This window comes from Astatotilapia calliptera, chromosome 22, assembly GCF_964374335.1.
Source record: "Astatotilapia calliptera chromosome 22, fAstCal68.1, whole genome shotgun sequence".
NCBI classification, from domain to species: Eukaryota; Metazoa; Chordata; class Actinopteri; order Cichliformes; family Cichlidae; genus Astatotilapia; species Astatotilapia calliptera.
The window spans coordinates 18,440,258-18,465,421 of record NC_137442.1 but is presented as its reverse complement, the minus strand read 5'-3'; the positions used below and the strand labels follow the sequence as shown (position 1 = coordinate 18,465,421).

Sequence of the window (25,164 nt, the reverse complement as noted above, 5' to 3'; positions counted from 1 at the left end):
CGCCCTGTTAAACGATACACACGTGGTAATTTGCGCGCTTATTTTTGAATACAGTTAAAATTTTCTTTACGATGATGCGATTAAAAGGCACCAATTTATATTTTTAATATGTTTATTTAACTTTAAATTTGAAACAATGCAGGAATATTATTTACTGACTAGATTTCTTTTGGAAGGAAGAAATAGCCTGTTGTGTATGATTATGCTGTATGCCACAGATGGAATTAATATTCTGGAAATGCACTAAAATGTAATGTGCACAGAGGCATTGCTATTAGAGTACGATCATCAGTAATACTGTACTCTCAGACGATATTTAAATACTGGCTTTTTGAGCATACACAGTATCTAAGGCTATACTCTAATTTTCCTGGTCTGTTTTCTGCAGGCGATGGTATTAATCAGAATGCATTGATAGTGCATTGTTGTCTGTAATTAAGAATTCTCATTCAAATTCCAATATTCTGACACAGGCTCCAATAAGTGCAGAGCAGGGTAAGCAGAAACCAGAGGTGCTTAGCCAGCCATATTGGTGCTGGAGCCTCATCTGTATATGTTATCAGCCCATCTCCCTAGGCACACACACGTTCACGCAGAGACACACACACACACACACATACACCACACGCACGTACACACAAAGCACGCTCACACGTTCACACTGGATCCAGAATCGTGCACAAACACAGACACACGCATTCACACAAAGACTGCGTTTTCACACTGAATACAGATGCCTACTCCCCCCCCACCTTCCGCATATTCCCTCTCACATTTATACGCGCACCTTTTCTACTAAGCTCACTCCCCTATGCACCAGACGCCCTGCAAATGTGCAGGTATTACAGAAAAAGTCTGCATAGCCGAGTGTTTGGGGAAAAGAGAGGTGAGAATTATTAATATCACATTCAGCATTTTTGTCCCTCAGCAAATATAAAATGTACATTTCCGTCTCCCCTGCCTGTATTAAAAATTCTGACCCCCGGGGATTTTATTTCACAAAACAATACATACATTGTAGTCTGCAGCTCCCACATCAGATATATGTTCACAAACTCCAGTGCAAAAAAAACCCAGTTCTGTATGGGTCTGTGCATGTCTAATAGACTTTGCTGCAGGCTTGTTAGCCTCTGTTATTCTGATTAGAGAAGAGTGTAAAGCCAAACTCTAGATTTATAGTCTGATCTTATGGTTTGTTCATATCGCAGCTCTATCACCTCAAATTTGTTTTACTGGGGCAGCAAATGAGCTACATTCTTGAACATGCACTTACACACACCATTGGTCTGGATAGATTTTTTCTGTGCCAGACAGAGAGGAAGATAGCTTTTCCCCCCCTTTTTTTACGGTGCTGTGTGTTTCTGGATGGAACGTCTCAGTGCTTGTCCATTAGAGCAAGGAACATTGAGTCATTACCAAAGTCCGTGACAGCAAACGGATGTAATGATTTGGCTGGGGTGGGGGGAGTTGAAGTGATGTGGAGACTCGTACAAACACAGGCACACACTTTGTACTTACACACCCGAGCAAGCGTGGAAATAACTTTATAAGTTTGGAATCAAAAACACACAAATCGGAGGGCTTCATACACATTCAGTGACACATCTATTCATGCTTTTCATTACGGCACAGCTGTCTTCCGTCTTTTTTCCCTGCGTATGTGTGCCTGGGTGTAGCCAGGTCTACTTTTCCCATCTCATGTTCTCCTCAGTTCTGGCCCATTAAGAGCAGAAGCCAGGAGCTGAGCTGTCCAACGGAGCACATCATGAGACCCGGTGGCGCACTGGCAGACGCTTCCCGTACATACATTTGCACATGACACTATTGCCTTGCGTTAGCTCAGCTTGTGTCTGTGGAGTAATGCAGGGGCGCATGGGGATGCAGGCATCCTCAAAGGGATTTATGCATGAGCTCAAACAATAGAGGGTAAAAAAAAGTTTCATCCCAGGAGCTGGTAAATGTATAAGCTCTACCCACAAATTCCAGCTATCCTCTAAGAATTCCAACCCAAATCAAGATTTATTAAACACTTAAAATGATGAAATAGTAAAATTTGAGAGTGATGTTCTGGTTTTATGAGTCACCCACCTGTCTGGTGTCCTCCTTTTGCCGTTCTCATTCACATCCAGCAAGAGCTCTGAGGAGTCTACTGGGGAGGTGGTGCTGGTGTCCAGGAGTAGCTGCTCATGCTGGGCCAGGTACTGAGCCGGGTTCTGCTTGGCCAGCCTGGCACAGTGCAGCAGCTCCCTCTGAAGGAGCGGCAGGTTGGCCTGCGGGAGGAAACAACACTTGATTATTACGGGAAATTCACAAGAATGCTGATGACTGTTTCCTGAGAGCTCAAAGGAGGTACAAGAATGTGAGGAATGCGTGCCTTTCAGCCTCACAACATTTATAAAGACATTTTCAGGTAAGTCTCCTTCGGTGAACAATCATTCAGACTGTGAGCTGGTTACTGTTTACTAAAACTTCTTATCTCTGAAACACAATATTGAAACTTTGGAGGTGCAAAAAGTGATAAAAATGTACTAAAAGTAATAAAAGTGGCACTTATGACTTACAGAAACATTATGCTCTGCTCTGAGTGCTTTACGTTGTAACAAAGGTAAATGTAATCATATTAATGCTCAGGAAATGTAGACAACACACAGTCCTACCACCCGACATGTTACCATCCCACACAAAGAACTGAATCACACATAAAAGCCAATGTCTTATAAGATTTTTATTCCAAATACCACTTTATTGTAAGAAGAGATCCATGTCTCCCATACCATCTCACCCCTCTTTGCTCATTATTCCTGAACCACCGCAGCTTTCTGAGACCCAGAGTGCATTAGCGGCCGTAAAGTCTCTCTGTGGCATAAAATTTAAAAAAACACAGCAGCTATTTTCAAACTCTTTGGCATACTGTAACAAGGGGGTCTACTTTCTTGTGTGGAGTTACGGGGCCATGCAGGTATGCGAACATCGACTTCAAAGACATCTGATGGCGTGCATTATGAGGCAAGAAGATGAAAGTGTTGCGTCAAGCAGGCTTAGAATGAGAGTGGGGGCTATTTTGGCGAGGCACATCACAAGAGCCTTTGGAGAGGCCATCTTTGCAAGTTTTAGGTCCGTTAATCTTTGCTTTGTCCTCACTATCATAATCTCTCTCGCAAGTCTCCTGCTTCTTTTGTGGTTCCTTTCCTTTTTGTTTTTTTTTGTTGTAATCTTCCTCACAGTCTTCACTCCTTTGTTCTTCTGTTTCCTGCAGCTGCACACAGAAGTAACACTACCTGAACTGGGCCATGTTTTGTTTAGTAGTATTAATGTTGTAATCACATGAAAATCTCTCTCTAGTAATTGGCTGCAGTAAGAGAAATGCCAGCCGCTGGCCTTCGCTTTACCTGCCCGAGTTAATGGTCCGTTAATAGTTTATGATCATAATTACCCTCTGGAAAAAGGAAAAAAAAGAGAGAGAGAGCATAAAATAAATTGCTTTGACCCTGGTGAACTCATCTTATATTAATTAGAGGTCATCCTAATTGCCAGAGGAGATGTGGGATACATTAACAAAAAGACTGAGTCAAGAAATGCAGACCACTGAAGAGACTGGATCATTTTTCATATGATAAAGTGCGGCGATTTGCTTCCGCATACTTATGTTAACCAACATCTGCACTTGTACCAAAAAAAGGGGGGGAAAAGGCACATTTCAAGTAATGTTCAGCAGCCACAGCTAAATTCTACTTGGGGTGATTTATTGTTCAAATACTGCTTTTGTCATTTTGTCAAACGGTGCCAAAAAACAATTCAGAATATGCCACATTTAGGATGTGCTGCACTTCATCAACTTTCTGTTCTCTCTGTATAATTTGCAGTTGGAAGAGAAAGGTGACTTCGTTTTTTGCATGTCTATTTTGCCCTATTTCAATTATTTTCTATCGCAACAGACTCTCTCCTTCTCCTTCACTCTCATACACACACACACACACACACACACACACACACACACACACACACACACACACACACACACACACACACACACACACACACCTGTATGTGTTTATTCCCCCGTCTCGCAGCACTACTCACACTTGAATCTGACGCAAGAAAAAGAGCGAACTTTAAAAAATGGCACAACTTTAAGTGGAAGGCTGAGACGCATTCATATCTTTTAAGAATCGTGTGGCCCGCATCTCGCCAGCACATCACGTCACAGCCATTGTGTGGTTTATGATTGCCTCCTTCCAGTAAAGAATCCCAACCAATTTGCGGTTTAGCATTAAGAGAAAAGGAAAAAAGAGTTGAGTGAATTCGAGAGGGGGTGGGTAGTTGGTGGGATTGACTCGGTATAACATTAGCGTAATGAAAAACCTTGAGCCCTGACATGCATTGTTGCAGCTGTGCTTCGACGCACCTATAAAAGCTCCCCCACACCTCCAGTTGCTCTCTGCTACCATATGGTAGCTGGCATTAAAGGCCCCGCAGTGGGAAGACACTAAAATTAGACTGGGGAGAAAGAGAGGGGCTGAGAAGGAGCGATGGAGGAAAAAAAAAGAGAGTTGCATCTTTGATTCCGCAGCCATCCCAGTGATACAATAACCATCTGGCGAGGAGAGGAAAAGGGAAGGAGGGACTGGAGGATGGATGGATGGAGAACAGTAGATAAACAGAGAAACGAAAGGGATAAGGACAGAAGGAGGCAGAGGGAGAAAAAAAATCTTTCACAAGAAGCGAAAGAAAATGAAGAAAACTTAAGGGCAAGGGAGTGATGTAGGAAAGAGAGGGGGTGGATACAAAGCTCCTGTTTGTATCGTTAACAAAGAGTAATGGCAGTTCTAGTGGGACCAATTTCTGCTGCCCATAACCACGCTGACCCTTGGTGGATAACATAAACTTGTGAATGTCAGTTGACACATGCACACATCTGCAAATGCAGATGTGAGTGCACCATGTAAAGTGAGAGGCTATTGTGTTGGGAAAAGATGCCGCCTGTGTTTTCAAAAGTAACATTTACCCATCTGTCACTCAGAATCTCTATTAATTCAAGTTTTTTTTTTCTTTTTTTAGATAATTCTAACCTTTATAAGGCAGAATCTGTAGAGAAATTACCAGATTTTTGGTACCGCAACCTATGGTCTGATGATGATTTAGTTTTTTATTTGCTTTTTAAAAAAAAACTGAATAGAAAAAGCTGATTTGCATTCATAAACAATGCCCAGACGGGAAGTTTTGATCCGGATATCCGCTGGCTACATTGGAAGCACTGAAATATTCACCATTGTCCCCAGAGATTAGTCATGAGACAATAGCGGATGGGTTCCCAGATTGCTCAGTTACAAATAGCAGAGAGTCCATAAGAAAGACTGATGCAAATCAAGAAGAAGACTGGAGAAGAAAACAGGAAAAAAATGGAGCTTTTTACCTTTACAGAGGTGTGCAAAAGAACAAAAAATGAGTGATGCGTTAAATATTACACCCGTCGCTGCTCTCCATCTTTCAGTAGCTCACTGATATTGATCTCCACTTCACCTGGACCCACCTGCTGCTCAGTATAAACCTCAGTCTCATTTGTCATCCGTGACTATCATAACAAATCACGCTACTGCCCCCAGTCTCAGCCCCTAGTTTAGCCTTCAGAATATGCACCAAAAAGCACTACATGCACCTATCTCACACAAACCACACATTAAATAAACATTATTCCCTTTGTGGATACAAATAGAAATAATTTCATCTCCTTCACTTTTATCTTCCACACTGTGATAGATATGAGAGATATGCTGTTGTGACTGAGGGAAGGGCACAGATGCTTAAGAAAGTGTTCTTTCCTCTAGTAACATACCATGTTAATGGTTGAAATGCAGCTTAGTGGGAATAAGGGAAATAATGACAAAAACAAGCCAAAGACCAATATGAAGATGAGGAGGACATAAATAGATACGTTGTCCTTGGGGATAAAACCACAGTCATTCTGTTTCAGTATATTCACTGTGTTTATCTTTAAAAAACAACAACTTCTTTCCATCCAAACACTCTTATAAGAAAAAATTCTGCCTTGTGTCAGCGTTTTGCACTATATAGACAGACTGAGCAAAAGAAAAGAAGAAAACCCTGAAAGCTTCTCGTCAACAGCAGAGAAAGTGAGTAAGAAGCAAGAAATAAACAAGTGAGGGATGGATGAAAGACGGGATAAAAGTGCAAAAAAGAAGAGAGACTCAAAAAAGAAAGAAAAGGAAAAAAAAGAGCAACAACAGGGATAAATATCGTGAACATAAGTATGCACATCTGGAATCTGTGCCGGCTAAATGCTTTCCAGATTTCATTGATCAAACAAACAGGCGGGCAACCTTCTTGTTGTAAACGTGTACTGAAATGCCTCTACCTTCAGAAAGGGTATGACAAAAGGTCGCAGAGGGAAGTTGGTGGCTTCTTGCAGCTTGGAGTGAAATTCTTCGATGGTCAGAGTGGAATTCTGGAGAAGAGAGAGACACAAAAAACAAACACATGAATCCATGTGGAAGGCATTAAGTGATAATATTACTTATTGGAAGCTAAGCTATATCCTGGCCTGGACTGAGCATTTTGGGTTTTGTAATAGGAAGCATATGGGCAGGCCACAGTGAAAAAGAGCCACAGAAAACAAAGGCACACATCTCCTTCCATCAGAAACAAACGCACATACAGGAGTCACATCATCCAAACACATCCTGCACGAAGGACAAATGTGTCTGATTAAAAAGGCTTTTGTACGAACGCTGATGGAGTTTATCATACGTGAGATACAGGCTCATTTAAAAACAGTTATCTCTGTATTTATTTAATCATTTAAGTATAGTTGCTTGTGGCTTTCCACTCTATTTTCACATTACCACATGTCCGCTCGTGAATTATAATCAGAAGCTGAAACACAATGAGGATTTTCTATATCTGGAAGACATCGGGGACATGGATAATAATGCACTGCATTTAATAATTTATGCTAATCAAACTAATCATGGGGTATTCACACAACTTTTCTGTTGTACATGTGTGCATGGCAAGCATTCTTTTCTGGATCAATGTTTTATCATTTATGTACAACTCTCTCTCTTTTTTTTACTGATCACAGAGAAGAATAACCAAAATACATTTCAGCAGCAGGAGATTGTGAAGAAAAACAGTGTGTGCATGTGTGTGCACTTTTATTGAGCATGTGTGCTTTTTTTTCCTGTAATAGTGCAAATGTGGAGATGGTTTAAGTGTCTGAAGCAGTGGGGGGGTCGGTCAAAAAGTGGGTTACGCATTGCAACTTGTCAACTTTAGCACCCAAATAAAGTCTAGTTGCTGAAAACTACATCAGTGTCTGACAAGACAGTGTCACTATTTTTAATTTTCAGCATGAGGTATTCCCAGAATACAAAGGAAGAGGTAAAAAAAAGCAGAGATGGAAAAAGGTGTGCTTGCACATGGCAGAGGAATCTTCAATAAAAAAACCCCCCAAAAAATAAATGGGGGGAGGAGAGAAAAATCAAGCAACACAGAGAGCATAAAAAAAAGCTGCAGATATTATTTTTCCACCCAACACTCTCAGCGTTATTTCCCAGACCTGAATTTTGTTACATTCAGTCTTACATCTGTTCGCCCAGATTGCGTAGGGGCTGTTCTTGACAGCTAGTGAAACCTCCCGAGTCTCCCTCTCTCCCTCTCCCAAGCACACAACCAGCTAATTAACGGTGTCACTCTTTTCAGCGAGGCAGGGGGAGGGACAGAGAGACAGTGAGCGGGAGAGGAAGACGGGGGGTGTATGGCGGGGAGGTATGCAAACCAAAAGGACACAGGAGAGGCATGTGCGTATGCAGACGGTGAGAAAAATAAACATAGTGAAGCCAAAAGGAGGTTATGCTCTATGTGGCTAATTAAAAAAATTCCTCCCTCCTTCTCCTCCGCCTCCTCCTCTTTTCTGCACAACATTCAATCATTATTTCTGTATTCCCCTGCTCATTAAGCTCAAAATTTCTCAGATCACAAAGATGTGTGGTAAATCTCCAGATTTGCACATTGTATTTTACACCAAATCCTTTCCCTGATATATCCTTAGCATAACTGTGTCAACTAAACTGGGAAACACATCTGTCTTATCAAATGTACTCGATGTATATTTTGCAGAAATGCCAATATTAACATTCGTGGTACCAATGTGAATTTCCAGTAAAGAATGTGCTGTACTTAAAACCTTCATATTTTTCAATCTTTTCCTACATTTTTCTCATAATTGACGAACTCAGACAAATTCTGATTTACATGTTGAATATCAAATGCTGTTTTATTCCCTCTATTTGCTGGATCTTAATTAGGGTTAGAAGTGTGATTAGCAGTAATGCTTTAATTTGAGCATCCTCTTAAAGCCACAGTCATCACTTGATTGCAATTACATCTATTCATTAGCTACATAAATAACAGTTTTAATATGCAACTGGGTGAGTTATGTTAGGTTGTCAGACACCTGCACACCCTTAGTGACAACATTAGTTTGATGCTGGAATGGGAAGTCTAATCCATATCGCCGTCGTTTCCACGTTGTTACATTTCAGTTGAAATCACAGCAGTGTAGTTAAATTCATTGTCGATCAGCTGTATAAAGATGGATACTGCCAGCCTCATGTCACTGCTGTATTTTCTCTGTTTGCCAGGCATTGTGTGATCCTCAAGAATGAGTTTTAACGTCACCGATCGATATCAGTTTTGAAGGCAGAAACTCTACAAAGGTTTTGAGCCAACGCTCATCTGCTGGAGATATTTTTTTTAAGGCCTGCCACTTCTTCTTTTGTTCTTTTACTTGTTCAAAATCTTCCAAGATACACTAATATGCCTATACTTGTTGTTGAAAACATGCTATTTAAACCTGTCAAACTGTGTTATCATTGGCATCAGAAATTCAAGATTTTCTTGAAAGGATGCTAGTAACAAAGTGCCTAAAGATATAATTTAAAATGTGTTCTTCACTAAGTTGTTTATGTTTGATTGAAGGACTTACTACTGCCCAAGACCACTTTAAAAAATTACAAGAAAGTCTGACTTCTTGGAATCAAAATATAAGGAAATAAAGATTCACTCAAGATTGTTGCACAATACTGTATTTACACATATTAACACATTTTAACAGCACCAAGCAGTTACTTCCTCTCTAAGAACACTGATCCAGCTCACAGACACCAAAGGTTCTTACCACTAATCCCAGCACCAACGTGCGGACTCTTTCGCCAATTTCAGGTGAGATGTCGTTCCCAAACTGCTGTAGAGTAGTGAGGAAGCGCTTGAGCTTGCTGAGCTGTCGGGCACCACAGGCTGGAGGCAGCTGTTGGTTGGCCAGAGACGATGAGGAGGATGAGCTAGGACCATTGCTGTAACCATTTGGGGGAGATGGAGCGCCGTTGAGCGCCGTTGGGGAGTGGCTACTGCCGTTGGTTACTGTGTGAGATAAGGACATAGAGAATAATGTGAGCAACAGACAGGAAAGCACGGCATTTGCTAATTGCATTTTCTTGACGTCATTTCTTATTATTTTTGTAAATTTTATTTCTGATAAAATCACATTACTGTTAAAGTAACACTGGATTTCCTCCCGCTACGTACAAATCATGGAGGAAACAACAGCTTTGTGATTTCCAGTGATTTCAAACGATGCGCATTCCCCTAAAATCATCCGCAAGCGTCCGCATTTGTTTCCAATTAGTGCGCCTCCTTTGAACCTTCACGGCATCCTCCCATAAAAACATATTTCTGTATTTGGAGACACGTTGCCTCTCTCTACCTCCGTCTCCCTTTTCTGTTCTTCCCGAAGCTCTAAACATGCCGGTGACAGTGAGACCCCCCCCTGTCCTCCACAGCGCGGAAGCTATACGTGTCTGTGTGTGTGTTGGGGGAGTTGCTGTACAAAGAGATACAAGGCAGCATAAAGCTCTCTCTCTAATGAGATTAGGTTGTGACTAGCGATCCACTCACTCCCCCTCTGGCCGCCGTCCAAACCCACCACTGTAAAGAGAGGAGAGAGACGAGATGCTCAAACTGCATCTGGTAACAATTACGTCGGATGGAAATCAAAGCATACTGCTTTGTTAAAACCTTTGGCATGTGTAATGAGAGAGTTGGGCCTTTCCTCCCTCATTGCACGGAAGCCCCAATGTTAATTGTGGTGTGTGAGCGTTTGCAGCAGAGAGAGAGAGCGAAACAGACAGACAGATGCAAAGGGAGAGAGAGAAAGTAAATAACATAAATGAAAAAAGGGGTATGTGATTAAAAATGAACAAAATAATTCAGCCGTTGCAAAGTACCAGCAGTACCAATGCAGACTCAAGTGCTCTGAGCACACAGGGCCTCTGATTCTTTGATTCTAGTGCTCTTCATGCAAGTGGTTAAGTATGCTCTTCTGAGTGAATACTAGGGTGTAATTTGCTCGTCACAAGCTATGTGCGTGTCATGGCATTGCTCCAACAGTTTGTAAGCATGGGTGTTAATGAACTTGTTGGGAAAGAATTGAAAAGGCTCAATGCAACTTGATAAGAGGGTCTCACGAGTCCCACACGTCCACCATGATAACTCGCATGCTGGAACTGCGTTGATATGTATGAGCTTCTGCAAATCTACTGTCAATCACCATTTTTAGAGTGCAATTTTTATATGATTGTTATACCTCCAACCATACACCCAGCCGGGACATGACTGAGCTGTGACATTAGTGTAAAATATTAACTGTGTTAAGATTATTTGCTTTGTTTTTTTCTTTGTGATCTTTGAGCAATGCTGGGAACATTTATAGGAAGGTAATTTTCTGACCTCCTTCCTACTCATCAGCAGGCTGTTGCTGGTTGGCCATTAATAGCAAAAGTAGTCACATTATTTCTCTCACTGTAACACTGGACCATATTTGCAGCATGGTCACGGTCTGCAATAAAAGTAGGTTTTCTTATATCAGCAATCAGCAATAAACACGTCCTCTTTGCTTACTCACATGTAGTTGGTGTGTAGGAGCTGTTACGGGGTGCTCCTTGTGTACTGGGTGGGGGTGGCATGGTAGGGGGGGTCAACCTGGACTGTGTCTTGACGTCCGCAGGTGAGTCGGGCATGATGGAGCGCTTCCCAGTGCGATCTGAGCAAAGACAAAGAAGACAGAAAATATTAAAGCAAAATACCGTGAAGTAGAAACGAGCAGCATTTTTGTCGCCTCGCATTCTGTGCCAGGTGGGATACAGTACGGATACAAGCGGCAAAAGTGGCTTTCTCAGTTGGGTATCTGGGTTCTCTCTCAAAGATAGGATGATGAGTTCAGTTGTTTGGGAGAGGCTCAGAGTAGAACTGCTACTCTGACACATTGAAGAGAGTCACTTGACGTGGCTTGAGCATGTAACTAGGATGCCTCCTGAGCACCTCCTAAATTTGCTTTTCCTGATGTGTGCTATCGAGCAGTCCCTGGGGCAGATCAAGGACACACTGGAGAGATTAAATCTCTCAGCTGGCTTGTGAACGACTTAGTGTCCAACCTCTTCAATCCATGAACAGCTGGTGAAGATGGCAGGAGGGATGGAGATCTGTGTGCCTCTGCTTTGGCTGCTTCTCCCCGTGACAGAAGATAGATGGATCATAAAAGGTATTTATATATAAATGATATAAAGAGAAGAGCCAAAAAAGCCACCAACTTTTCTTTGGCCAAGCTCATTTAATACATTTTTGAGGGCGCCATTAATGCTGAACAGGTTTTTGAAGCAATTTATGCTGCCATCCAGATGGCACTGATGTGATGACATGTCAGGAAGACAATGATAAACCAGATTCTAGCTTTATTACAACAGCATTGGTTTGCCTTGCAGTTCAGTTGTGTCACCAGATAAAAAGATTTGGCGCAATATGGAAAAATACAACAAATTAGCTCTCAAACTTACAAGCAGATGAAATCGCACACCAAGCGAGAACGGGAAAATATTTTGATTTCCAAACGATGGCAGTTCCCGATCGCTTATCGTGTTGTTAAAAGAAGAGGTGATGCAACACGGTCGTAAACAGGAGCCCATCATTTTTTTTTAATATGCGTCTGAGATCAAATATAAAATGAGCATTTATTTTTCCAAATCTTCACAGTTAGAACATATGCTCTTGATAAGCTGTTGCTATTCAAAAAGAGCTGAATTATTCTCGTTGATTAATGGAAATCGTGCAAATGTATGCCTACAAAAACGACACAAATGCACGTACAGTACAAAGGGCAGCAGAATGTATTTTGATGACAAAATGTTTGTGAGGAGCCCCAGAGAGACTCGATGTGGAAAGAGATGGCTCCCCTCATCTTACGCATTTGGCACACAGTGTCTGACTTTGAAATGAGAAATGAGAGTGAGCAAGCAGAGACACACAGACAGACACCTGAGAGAGAAGCATAAATCTGCAGTGAGTCCGGGTCTCATTCCACCACCATCTGTGCCATCCTGCAGCCCACACCCCTTCCCCGTCCCAGCTAATGACTGCAGTGCTCATTACACTCAAACTAATACACATACCCACTCTCACACTGCCTTAATGCTTGAATCTCTGGATAGTATATTCACATCTGTTTGAGACAGCATCACAGCAGACAACCAGATAGCCTATAAACTAATTAGACATTAAATAAAACAGTCAAACAAAACACTAAAGACGACAGTTTTTTTTAAGCAAAACATTTTCTCGGACATGACCGTTTCCACTTAATAAATTTGCTTTGTGCTCACCAGTTAAATGACCATATAAAATGTGCAAGACAAGATATACAACTTCTCTCTGCAACAGCAGTAACAAGCCTATCACAAAGTGAACAGACTCTTATCAAATGTATCTGTGGCACAGTGTGAAAAGGAGGAAGGAGGAGCTGCAAGAGAAAGTAAAGTATTATCTATGACATTGGGAACTTTGCTGTAACCAGTGTGAATAGATCTGATTTGACTCCAAAATGCATCACAGTGTGGTAAAAGTGCAAAGATATTGTGCATGTTCCCCCCCCCGGGTGTTTCCCATCATTCATTTGACCAAAATCCCAAAATGTGTTTGTGAGTACGTTTTTAATGCGTATGTTGTTACACCATCTTATATTTTCACTTCTGTTCCTCTGGAAATTTTTAAAGCATTTGTGCATTCAACTAAGTAAAGCATATACTACATACGCCACAGAACACAAATAGTAAACGTTGGCCTTGGTGCTTTCTGATTGCTTGGATCCACAGTGCCATAATGTTACGTTTAGGTAAAAAGAAGGAGAAATACTGCCGTGAGAGAGACAGAGGAGCCTAAGCCTGTTAGCCAGGCCCAAATCTCAAAAGCACTGCAGCCAAAGTGCACTGTGACGAAGTATGTGTGAAGTATTTTAGTCACGCCAGCTTGACTTTAGAAGACAGGCGAGTGAGAGATGGAGATGTCACCAAAATTCTAAAAAGTGCTCCAAATCTCTGCCTGCGATTGAACGTTTAGGGCTTCTTTATTTATTCAACATGTTTGGAAAGTAAGCCGAAGGAATTTCAGGTAGCTCGATAAAAGAATCAATGCTGTAACAAGACATACAACATGTCGGCGCGAATCATCATGACCAGCAGCCTGTTCAAGAACAACGATTAGCTTCTCCAGGCTTTCACATACAAAGAAACAAAGGTTTATTTTAATTTAATTAAGCTGTAGCTGCTAGGGTAATTGTGTGTAATCACAAAGAAATAATCATAAGTCATTTTTGCCCAAGATATTCAAAACTGTAAAGGATTTTCCAGTAATCCCTAAGATTCTTACACTCAGATGATCAAAAAAGAGGAAAGGAGGGATAAAGACAGCACTCCTGCCTTCTAACTGTCCTATCATTGTCAACTGAAGAGTACCTGGGAGGATTGAATACATTTGTCTCACACCACACTGGCACATATTAGAGACCGTGTGACTCTTATGGATGCAGGAAGGCAACTAAAAGCCAGATGACCTTGAGCCTAAAATGCTTTTAGGGTCACATTCAGTTACACCATCAATGCAGAACACAGAGATGTAAGATTACTACTGACTTAGCTTTAACTTGGTGATGGAGAGCTTGATTGGAATTTAGAGGAAAAGGTTGCACATTGCACAGCAGAGCACTATGATTGGATACAAAGTGCATATTAGTGGGAAAAATTTGATTAGCTAAGCAGAGAACAGAGGAAGGGAGGTTAAAGAAAAGTCAATATGAAAAGAAAAGTATAGCGAGCAGAGAGACTATTGAACCCTTTCTACTTACTGTCCTTTACATTGACTCTCCTGCTTCCACTCTCTTTCTACCTCTTTCCTTGCGCACCCACACAAACAACCTTTCCTGCCCAGACTGTGAAAGCTTTACTGCTCCAATTTCACCATAATATGAAAAAATCTGGACTATTTATTTTATAAACTCAAGACATAGCTAGTGGAAACGTATAGTCTTACCTCTGGCTGCCAGCTATCATATCCTCTATACTTTCCTAAAATATGATCTACGAAAATACAAGGTCATTAAAAAAGATGGCTCGGTGACAGGACCCAAGGTAATTCATAATTTTCCAGTCAAACAAAAAGGCCCTGCATGTATATACTTAACAAGCATAAATTAAATAAAGCCGCTATATCACACATGGTTGTGCTTATTCTGTTTCAATGGCTCGTGCTTTCCAAAGGTCTGTATGGTGCTTTTTTTTCTATAATTGTGTGATAATTTCTGGCTCAGTTCACTTCATCTATAAGTTCTGTATAGAAAGGCTGCAAATCAGGAAACTTTGTGATTAGTTAGGAAAATGGATACACAAAATGGCTCGCATCAGCACAACGCTATCTGAAATAGACTTTTAGTAACGCCTTATTAAACAAAATCCATATTATAATATTATGATATAACAGGATGCAGTTTTTCCACCAAGTAGAACAACTAGAATTGGAGCATTTTTACAGCTGCAGCACCATGACTTAAAAAAAGATACAATTTTCAACATTACAAGCCTATAACATGTCTATTTGATGCACAATATGTAATACGTAACTTCAAATCCACGCGGACTCCTGCATGGAACTCTGGGCCCTGCGGTGGTATGAAAAGATGAGTTTGGTTACAGGCTTGTAATTGGAGAATAACACCTGGGTCAATGTCATGATTGGATGGTAGTCATCAGCTAGAGATGAGGGAAACAAACCCTGAAAGCATTCAAAACTCATCTGCTGTCCCTCAGGTAAAGAAGATGAAGGATGAAGAATGAATTAGTGTGAAACCTTTGCACACACACACACACACACACACACACACATGCGTACACACACGTGTATCCAGGCAATAACAGTTTCTTGCACACACAAACCCCCACACAAAGTTACAGGTATGTGACTTACAAACAGCATCGTCTGTCTCTGGTTTGATTGCAAAGTACATAACCAGAATAACATCAATGGCTTCATACTAACCAACAAAGGCGGCATCCAGCTATTCACTCTACAATTGCTATGCCCCTTGAATCAATGGCAATTCTCCCTACACAAGGTAATTTACCCAGTTTTGGGAAAAAAATACAGATACATCTTAAAACTCTAGCACGTTCCTGAAAACAAGTCAAAGCAAACCTTACACCTGTGTGCTATCCATTTTCATGAGCCAATATGTCACGTATACTGTTAAATTAAAAAAAATATGTATCAGAGCTGAAGGACAATCAGACAGGCTCATTTTATTACATAGCTGAACGATAGGAAGTACTCCCTCCCTCATGCATAATTCAATCCAAAAAGCACCCTTAAACAACCTTGAAAAAGTTGGGCTTCTCAAGTGTAATACACCATGTTAGAAGTTAATGGACAGGCACATGCATTGTCCATTTATTAGGCCTGTTAGTGAACCGCCGGTTACATCATGTAGGGATAACATCAGATCTGTGGCCAGACGACGGTACTCCAGGAGTGGACAGGTATTGATGTGCGGAGCTTTAATGGAAAGGGGGGTGATGAGTGCTTTGACTTTGGCTAACTCACTTTACGGCTTCTCAGAAGTGCTGTTGTCTAGGAATTAATGGATTGAAGAGGATGAGAACAGTTGTTGAAGAGGCACCAATTAGCTATGAAGGCACACAAGAGTCTCTCCAATGTGTGCTATTTCACTAGCACACTTTATGCATGCCGAGGTGCTGAGCTTATCGATCACGCTAGATGACAGTGATTAATGTCTCGCACAATAACCACTTCCTGCGCAGTTTTATCTAAAGCACCCTAAAGGAGCTCTTAGCGGAAATATTTGGAATATAGGCGGCCTGAATAAAAGAAAGTTAAAAACTGATGGGAATGTGCGCACAAATGCATATTTCTACTGTGGTATTATATTGAAAGTGTCGAAGGTTATTTCACTGATATCTGACTGAATTAGGATTTTGCATAAGGAGTAGCCTTATATTTGCACGGTCTGCTGTGTATTGAGTCAGCTTGGAGTGTGAGCCACCATTATTCTGCTGGTAGCTCTTTATATCTAAGCACTGCTTACTTGGATTGTCGTTCATTGTCATAAAGGCACACAAAAATTTGAAAAAACAACAACTGCAGACTAAGACAACAGTGACTGAATATGCTGTGTTCTTCAAATCATGCCAAACATCCCTCCCGTTAAAATAACAAAGCAAAGCTCGATCTGCTCTGGTTTGTAACTTTAATCAAGCCTAGAAATGAGGCAGAGCCCTGGACAACTACCTGCCACTCACAGGGATGTCTTCACACTTACATCACCCGTTCGCATCGTCCGTGATTACGTGATCCTCAGTGTTTGCAAAAATCGCTCCCTCTTTCTCGCTTTTTTTTTCTTCCTTTCTTCGTCTTTCTCTCCCTCTCGCCCGTACCCTCTTACAGCCGAGCTCAAAGAAAGGAGATTTTATCCCCCCGCTGACTTGTGATACATGCCTTTTCTAAGGTTACACGCAAGTTACATCACTCGCTTAAAACAGGATTGTTGCAATGAACGATATCTAGGAGGAACGTGGTCCCTGAGAAACAGTTCAATATGTTACAGGGAGGACTTTGCTAACCCATAACTCAAGGCAAAAAAAACAATGTGATATCAAAACCTCGCACATTTCATCATCGCACGCAAAACTGGGAGGTCATTTCGTATTCAAATCACCTTGCGAAATGAGAGCAACATTGCCTAACCTTGATATTTTAGATTATTCATCGAGGCCACAATGACTTCAAAGTCTATCATCGGGCGATAGAGTCAAACAATCTCCATTACACACTTCATAAGCTAGAATTGCCTCCGTGTGTACGCGTGGTTCTGCGAATGTGTATGTGTGCGCGCCGAGAGTACCAGTGGAGACCCAGAAAATGATGTGATAACAGTGGCAGTAATATGCCACTTGAGACTACTTCACACAGGCAAATCCCATTCTTCAAAACGACAATGGATTTCAATCATGCTGGGTGAATTTTCGAGAGTTGGCGGCTGTGGCATAAACAATTTACCGTGCGCTGGCGCCTGCGTGAGCGCACAATTGTATTAGTCAGACATACTGTAAGATACCATCATTACATGGAAAAGTGCATGCACACTGGCCCACGTGTGCCTTGAACACACCGGCAACCCTGTAATCTTGATGTGTAATACCCTCACTGGGAACACCGATGTGTAGGTGCTGAAGTGAAAACCACGAGGCACCGAAGCCACAGGACGCCTGTGGCTTGAGCACTGGTCTCCACAACGTGCCCACGGCTGTGCACGATAGAGCGGGTTATTCCAGCACATAGCGCACATTGATGTGTGAAGAGAGGGAGCATGGCGGATAGGTAATTGTGTAGTAATGAAAGAGATGAAACGATACTGAGATGGTGTGATAGTGGTGTGCGGTGATTGCTCTGTGTGCTGGGTACAGATGTGGGGAGTAGGGACCAAAGAGCGGTAAAAGAGAGAGAGAGAATGAAAGGGCAGATGTGTTAAAGAACAGCGCTGGGCGACAGGTAGGATGATTGAGATTCAGACAGAGTACGCAGAGAAACAAGAGGAATCTTATCTGTATGCAAGTGGAATATCACGCAGACACAGACACACACACATGCACACACACATACATGCACGCACAGCCAGATGGAGCAGTATGCAGAGCATGTCCCATCAAAGTCCACCCGCTTGTCAAGAAGATGTATGGATGCAACGCCCTACCACAAGCCCACAAAAACACAAATACATACACAGACACACAGCTGCAGGGATGCATGTACACACTGATAGCAAAACAACACAATTCTCAGTCCTTCTCACACAGACACACACACGCACACACACATCTGATCTCCATTGTCTTATTTATTTTCCTCCACAGCAGATGCAGTGGATTCAAATGCAGAGGAAAGCAGCACCACCATCAGCGCATCAGTTTTGACTTTATTTTCACCACCTTGTTCTCGCTCCTCGCCTCCTTTTTTCCCCCTCTTTCCTTCGTTACCTTCGTTACCTTCGTGCTTTTCTCCCCCCACTTTTCTTCCTGTCTTCAGTCAATCCCTTTGCAAACACTCACTGGTGATCACATATTGTTCCTGAAAGTTCACTGTTGGTTTTTGCTTAACGCTTAATATCAGCAACGTTGTCTTAAATTATGCATGTCCAGTGCACACAATGTAGTTTCTGCTTGTTAAAGTCAGCAAACTGTCAATAGCAATTATGTGTTTAATTGCTTTAAACGATTGCTTTACGTGTTCGTTTAACATTTACCACAAATGAAGAAGGTGATGTTGGTTTCCCTCGTGTTAAACATCCATCATTTATATTTCGGTGTAATCAGAGATGGGGTTGAGACATGGACTGATAGTTGAGTCATTTAACACAGTGAAGAAAAAAAAAGAACTAATAACTTCCAATGTTGTCCTGACCGGCCAGCTGGTGAAGTAGTTTAAGAGTCCATCATCTTACTATTGATGTATGTTACACCTGGGTGTTTGCTTCACTGAAATATGGCTCACTGGTGATTCTGGAAGTTTGGGGGTTAAAGGTTGTGTTTACTTGCAATAGATTTGAATGATGAGAATAGGGGACCTGAACTGAATCATATTTATCATTCCCACCCTTTGTGATTATATTAATGATCAGTTTCTTGTGTGCTTGTGCTGCCTGGAGGGGTTGGTTTGGATATCATTTTATAGATACCGATGCCATATCGATTAGATTATTGCTTGGTCATGTATTATCAATTTCTGGTTAACTTTCTATGTGAAGGAAGTACATTGACAACATTTGTACAGCTGTCTAAAAAAGAAAAACACTGTTTAAAGGAAAAGATAATCTTCCCAGGAAATTGAACAATATGGATTCCCATCCCTAATCTTTCCCCGTTGATGAGTGTAACAGTGAAAATGTGGTACAATACAGCACTAAAACTTTGCAAACAGACTGGCTCTGGATCAATGCTGACAGTCTTTTTCATCTCCCACCATATCTTTATTTTTCTCTCAGTGCAACATACGGAGATTTCTCAACTGCACACAGAGGTCTGAGCACCATCTGTTCCACCACACAAACTTTAACACACACATATACGTGCATATATGCATACAAAAACACGTCGATCTTTCAGACCTACACTCACGTTTGCACACATACACACACAGCGGTCAATAAAACATATGTGGTGTATAGCATCAGAAGCTCTTTTTTTTTCTTTCTTTAAGTCAGATTTATAGTAATGTCTGTTTTACCCATCTGTTGAAAAGAAAAAGTCTCACTTGCACAGAGAGGGGAAGCAAGTGTTAAGGAACAATAAAAATGATTCACAGTGCCCGTTATGCATCCTCTCAAATCGAAAGTACTCCTGCCACATCTTGTTGCCAGGCAAAGCTGAACTACGAGCTCTTTTAAAAGTAAAGATGAGCAATGGATGTGTGTGACAGAAGACTAGGGTCGGCGAGAGGTAAAAGTAAAGACAAGCTGCAGAGTGACAAACAGCGAGTTCGGGAGATTTACCGCCATTATGAGCAGAGTTTACCATTATTAAAGTGCTGATGGAAATAGAAATGTTAATTCCATCTGACATTTTTCCACAGTGGGGCCAAACGGGGCTCAACATATTTAGAATACTCCATCAAAGACATCGTTTATTTATATAAAGCTGGCTTGTCATTTTCATTAACAACATGATGTCTAAATAATGATATAAATGGTGTGTTTTGGGGGGAAAAAATAGAATGATGTAAATCACATGTAAGCCTCGGTGAGCCATGTTTGGTCACTTGATGGAAGCCAGCCTATTGGAAACTGCTTTCTGTATACAGTTTGGTTCATTTCTGATGCCATGCTGACACAGAGCAAAGTGAGCCCAAATGGGTCTGGGCGTTTTCCCAGGCAAGACTCTTCGCCAGCAAAGGACTCACACAAAACTCTCAGCACACATCCTAATGCCGATGACACATGGCTTTATTTTCTAAAGCTTCCCACACAGCCAGTCTGTAACCTCTTTAGTCTACAGTGTAGAGCAGCGAAATTGCTTTTTGAACCTCGATATAGGTTGTGCGTTTTGACATGCATATATGTCAGCGCTACAATAACCGCTATGAACAGGCTGCACATTTATACACAAACCCCTTATGAGAACTGTTCAGGTCTGTAGCTCAAGTACAGCTTAAAATCACTCATATAGCCACTCCATCTCTAAACACAAGCACACTAATTCACAATGATACAGGCTCGCATGCATTATTTCCATTTTATGTTCGCTCAATTGGAGATAATACATCTGAATTTCAGGAGCTGGACCACACCTCGGACACTATAAATAACGCATATTTGCTTTTGTTTCCATGAGCCACTCTTGCGCCCCTTTTTTCTCTGCTTGCCAACCTCCTTTAAAGGTATCAGAGTGAATGAGGCCTTTCCCATATCAAACCCTCTGGCCTCTGGCTTTATTATAAATATATGTGGAGTTCCTCGCTACCAATGTGAAGGAATCATGATGATGTTTTAGGTTGTTGCACAGAGAGAGAGGTTCCAAGCTGGTCACTGCATGGCCTGGGCCAGAGGGTACTGACATCTCACAGTTTGACTGCTGCCATGACCTACGTCTGCTAACCAGCAAACCAACCAACAGTTGCGGCGTTACGTTTGTTTGTATGATGTGTGTCCCAGCTGTTATCGTGACTGCAACATGAAGGAAGTAGCAATACTGGAGCACAGCTGGGCACTGCAGCCCACGATTCAGTTGGTATTATCATCACACAGTCTATATCTAACTTGATGTCCTACCCAGATTTATTAGATCCACAGTGCGGATTTCAATAAAATATATAAGATTGCTGAAAGCTTACAGTGTGTTGGAGCCGTAAGCCAGATGGAACCCAATTTGTATCTGTGTGCGTGTCCATGCTGAAAGGAATATTATATAATATATTCCAGGCCTCAGCAGCAAGATCAATTTTCAACAGACAGTAAAGGCCGTCGTGTTTTACATGACAGTTATCTCTTACCACGTGGAGAGAGACGGAGACACCCAGTTAGAGGAAGGATGGATAAAGGGGGCGCATGAGTCGAGTGATATACAATGGACGCTAAGTGAGAGTACAGTTATTTAGTGTGACATGTAGGAAAACAGACATGGATGAAAGGGTGAGGGTTGAAAACAGATGTGGGAAACAGATCAAGAAAGAGCTGAGAAAAGAGAGGTAAGGATGCTGAAGGGAGAGCCTGTAAACAAGAGATAACATTTAGGGCATATGAGACACAGATGGGAAATCAAATACAGGAGGCAGAGGACAAGAACAGAAAAAAGAGGGCATAGGCTAACAGTAAGAGAGTGGGGGTTCCTGGGGGAGAGGGAACAAGCTTGTCTGCCTGGTGTTTTCAAAATATCACATGACGGCTGCCATGTGTTGGAAATTACTGCCGGTTAACTATCTTCCCCAAAACCACTCTGAAAAAATATGTCTGCAATTTATGAAATGTGTTCCAGGGCTGTGCTAAATAGAACCAGATTTGCAAAACAGAGGGAAAAAAACCTTTAGCCCTTACCACCTCTTCTCTGAAAACCACTACTCCTTTGCCTTCTTACTCTCCTTCCCCTTCTACCCCCACTGCTGCCTCCTCTGCCCTGCGGGGGGAAGATGTTTAAAAACAGGGTCTTAGTCACATCTGGTGAGCAGGGAGCGGTGGTTGGTGAGACCTTGGATCGGGGCATTTCTAAGCTTACATCGCATGTGTGTGTGTGTGTACCTGTGTTCTTGTGGGTGACACAGTGACTGTGGTTTGCTAATGGCTCTGAGTGGCTGTGAGTAAAGTATGGCTGGAGGCGAAGGTGGCAGAGGGATGGCCTCTGCTTGCGCGCAAACACACACATGCCCAGTGTCACCACAGCCCATTTTAGGTCAGCGATGTGTCTTTGTCTCCTTTCATCTAACTGTTACATCCTTTCTACTGGGCTCTTTCACCTTTCACTGTCTCGCATCCCTGTCAGCACGCAGCCATCTGAGTCCACTGACAGGCGAGAAGAAAGGAGCTAAACATGGCCCACAATACCATTGAAGCATCATTGACAGGACTGTACAGTTCCAGTGTCTACAATCTGCATTTTATTTAAATAATCATGTGTTAATGTGAGATCTTAATCTTTAGTTCAGTAAAAAATAATCATAAACTGGCCATAAATTTTAGGTTTGATACTTTATTTTTAATTTTCCATATACAAATGTGAGATATTATTTGTGACAGTCCATTAGTTTTCTAGCATTTCTGGGTATTAGCATCACATGTTGTCGTCTTTGTTCAGCAGGAGGCGCCTCAGATCGCTATCCTCGCCACATCCATCCCCCGTGTCCATCAAACAGCCTCAGTTTTTCAACCAGCACATCTCTGAACTCTGTCCCCACACCCACGACTGATACTACTAATAGCATCATCAAGACAGTCCCATTGTTTTGCTTTTCTGTGGCAACACAAACACACACACACACACACACACACACACACACACACACACACACACACACACACACACACACACACACATAGACTCAGACACAGCCTAACCACTCTCCAGTGCTACAGATGGATGCCACCACTCTCTCTGGAGCGTTGCCAGCGCCAGCTAGTGAACAGCTTGCCTGGCACAGTGCTCCACAGTGTGTGTGTGTGTATGTGTGTGTGACAGTGTCTGTGTGTGTATGCCTGCAGAAACAGTAGCGAAATAGCCTAGCACAGATGGGTGGCCAAATTCCCCACCCCTCCCGCATACACACAAGAATACAAACACATGCGCACTGTGACACGCGCACACACATATGCTCCAGAATAGAGACACACATGCGGACGCAAGCACACACACACACACGTGCCTTGGTTCTGCTTTAAGTGTTGTCGACCTGGCGCACACTTGCCGCTCGCACAGCTGCTTCCTCGTTCACACACACGCGCGCACACACACAGAGTACACACAGCAGAGGATCACAGTTACACACGCTTCCATACATCTGTACTTACTTTACACGTCCTGTTCATGGCATGCAAAATATAAAATCCACCATCACTCCCGCATCACCCAAGCCCACACACATAGACAGATAAATGTATTCAAACGCATCTGCAACACAGACACACACACGAGCATTCGCACTAACATGGTCTTTTATGTTGGTAGCTATTCAGTGTTGTATGTTTCTGCGTGTTTTCTTCATGCGCACAACGAAAACATCAAGGCGTTCAGCTGGAAAGCCTCCAGTACTGGAAACCTGCCAGCAGAGGCCTATAGATCAGCATGATCATAGCAGTGTGTTAAGACACATCGCTGTTTAGTCAGGGCACAATAAAGTTAAGACATGCAATGAATGAAAGCTCTGCCTGCCACAGCTGACTTTACTAGAATGCAGCAGCGTGCAACTGAAACCATTTAAAATGCCTAAATTGTGACGTGAACTCTTGTGACAGGTTGTCTGATATTGCCTCATGTCTTGACTTTGTGTTTCTGCATTGGCTGCAGCTTCTGTTGTAACATACTCATGAAATGCTGTTCCTGACTGGCGGATTCTAAAAAACCAGGAGGTTTTACATTCATTTAGGGTCAAAGGAACGCTCTCTTGGGATCCAACAAAGCCAGAGAAACTTTACCAATGGAAAAAAGTCAGTAGTTAGACAGCCTGCCAGTCAATGAGCTTAGGCGGCTGGCAGCAGGTACTCTCGCCCCCGGTACATAGGGGAAAGCATGGTGGCGGGCAGTGCCAACTGTGCACTAGGTGGGCGTGCCAGCTCCGCCAGCCTTGCAGTGTCTGTTTGCCAGTGCCATCTGGGAAGAACAGCTCTGCGCACATACAGTACCTCTCCTCAGCTCAGAGGGCACAGACACGCACAGACACACACACATGCATGGATGCACACAAGAAAGCAAGGGCAGACATGCACTCCACATTTATGTAGAATCCACAAATATGCATGGTATGAACAGCGCACACACATATGAAGGTACACACACGCACACACACAGGCACAGCCGGCCGCTGACAGCTCACCATCTGTGCGCTGCCTCTGACTTCTCCCTCTGCTTCGTTCTCTGCCCTTGTTTTTGCTTTCATAAACGCGCGGTCCCTTTCCTCCTTTCCACACTTTCTCTCATCGTTCCCCGTCTTATCAGATGAGTTCTTCAGGCCAGAGATCCCTACGTTATGTCATTGCTACCTGTGCACTGACACTTGACATGTATTTTCTTTGGATTTCTCCCCACGTATAGGATTAGGAAGTGTCATTATTTGGCAGGTTGTTTTCAGGTTGAACTGAGCAAGACAGCGAGTCTACCGAGTCTCTCTGTTTTTTACTTGAGTTGGGCAGTCTGGGCCAATCAGATATATAGATGAGGAACTATAAGATATCCTTAAGTGATTCACTAATACTGAATAAAGTGTGAATGCAGTAAAATCAGGATTAGTCTTTCACTGAGGACACAAACCATCTCTCAGTACACCACATAAGTCATGTAAAATCAAAGAAAGATACTAAAAAAAGTGAGAACAAGAGAAAGAAAATATCAATCTCAGTCTGTTACATAGTGTTCCTCTTCAGAGGAGAGTGAATGAATACGAGAGCAAAAGAGTGAAAACCAATGTAGAGAAAGAAATGAAATGACAAGAGCAGTTTAAATTGATAAGAGTAAAAGGGAGAGGAGAGGAAATAAAGAGGAGGAGGAGAACAGAAGTAGGAAG

At 42.2% G+C, this 25,164-nt stretch overlaps 1 protein-coding gene across 4 annotated transcripts in view; it reads right to left on the bottom strand.

Moving 5' to 3' along the window:
• runx1t1 (RUNX1 partner transcriptional co-repressor 1) overlaps positions 1-25,164 on the bottom strand; it is a 53,443-nt gene that overhangs the window by 7,702 nt on the left and 20,577 nt on the right. For all 4 annotated transcript variants that reach the window (XM_026155663.2, XM_026155666.2, XM_026155665.2 and 1 more), the window contains exons 2-5: positions 10,979-11,116; positions 9,197-9,438; positions 6,374-6,463; positions 2,089-2,270 (exon numbers count right to left, since the gene is read on the bottom strand). In XM_026155663.2, the coding sequence (XP_026011448.1) occupies positions 2,089-2,270; positions 6,374-6,463; positions 9,197-9,438; positions 10,979-11,116 (652 nt within the window). The remainder of the gene's footprint in view (positions 1-2,088; positions 2,271-6,373; positions 6,464-9,196; positions 9,439-10,978; positions 11,117-25,164) is intronic.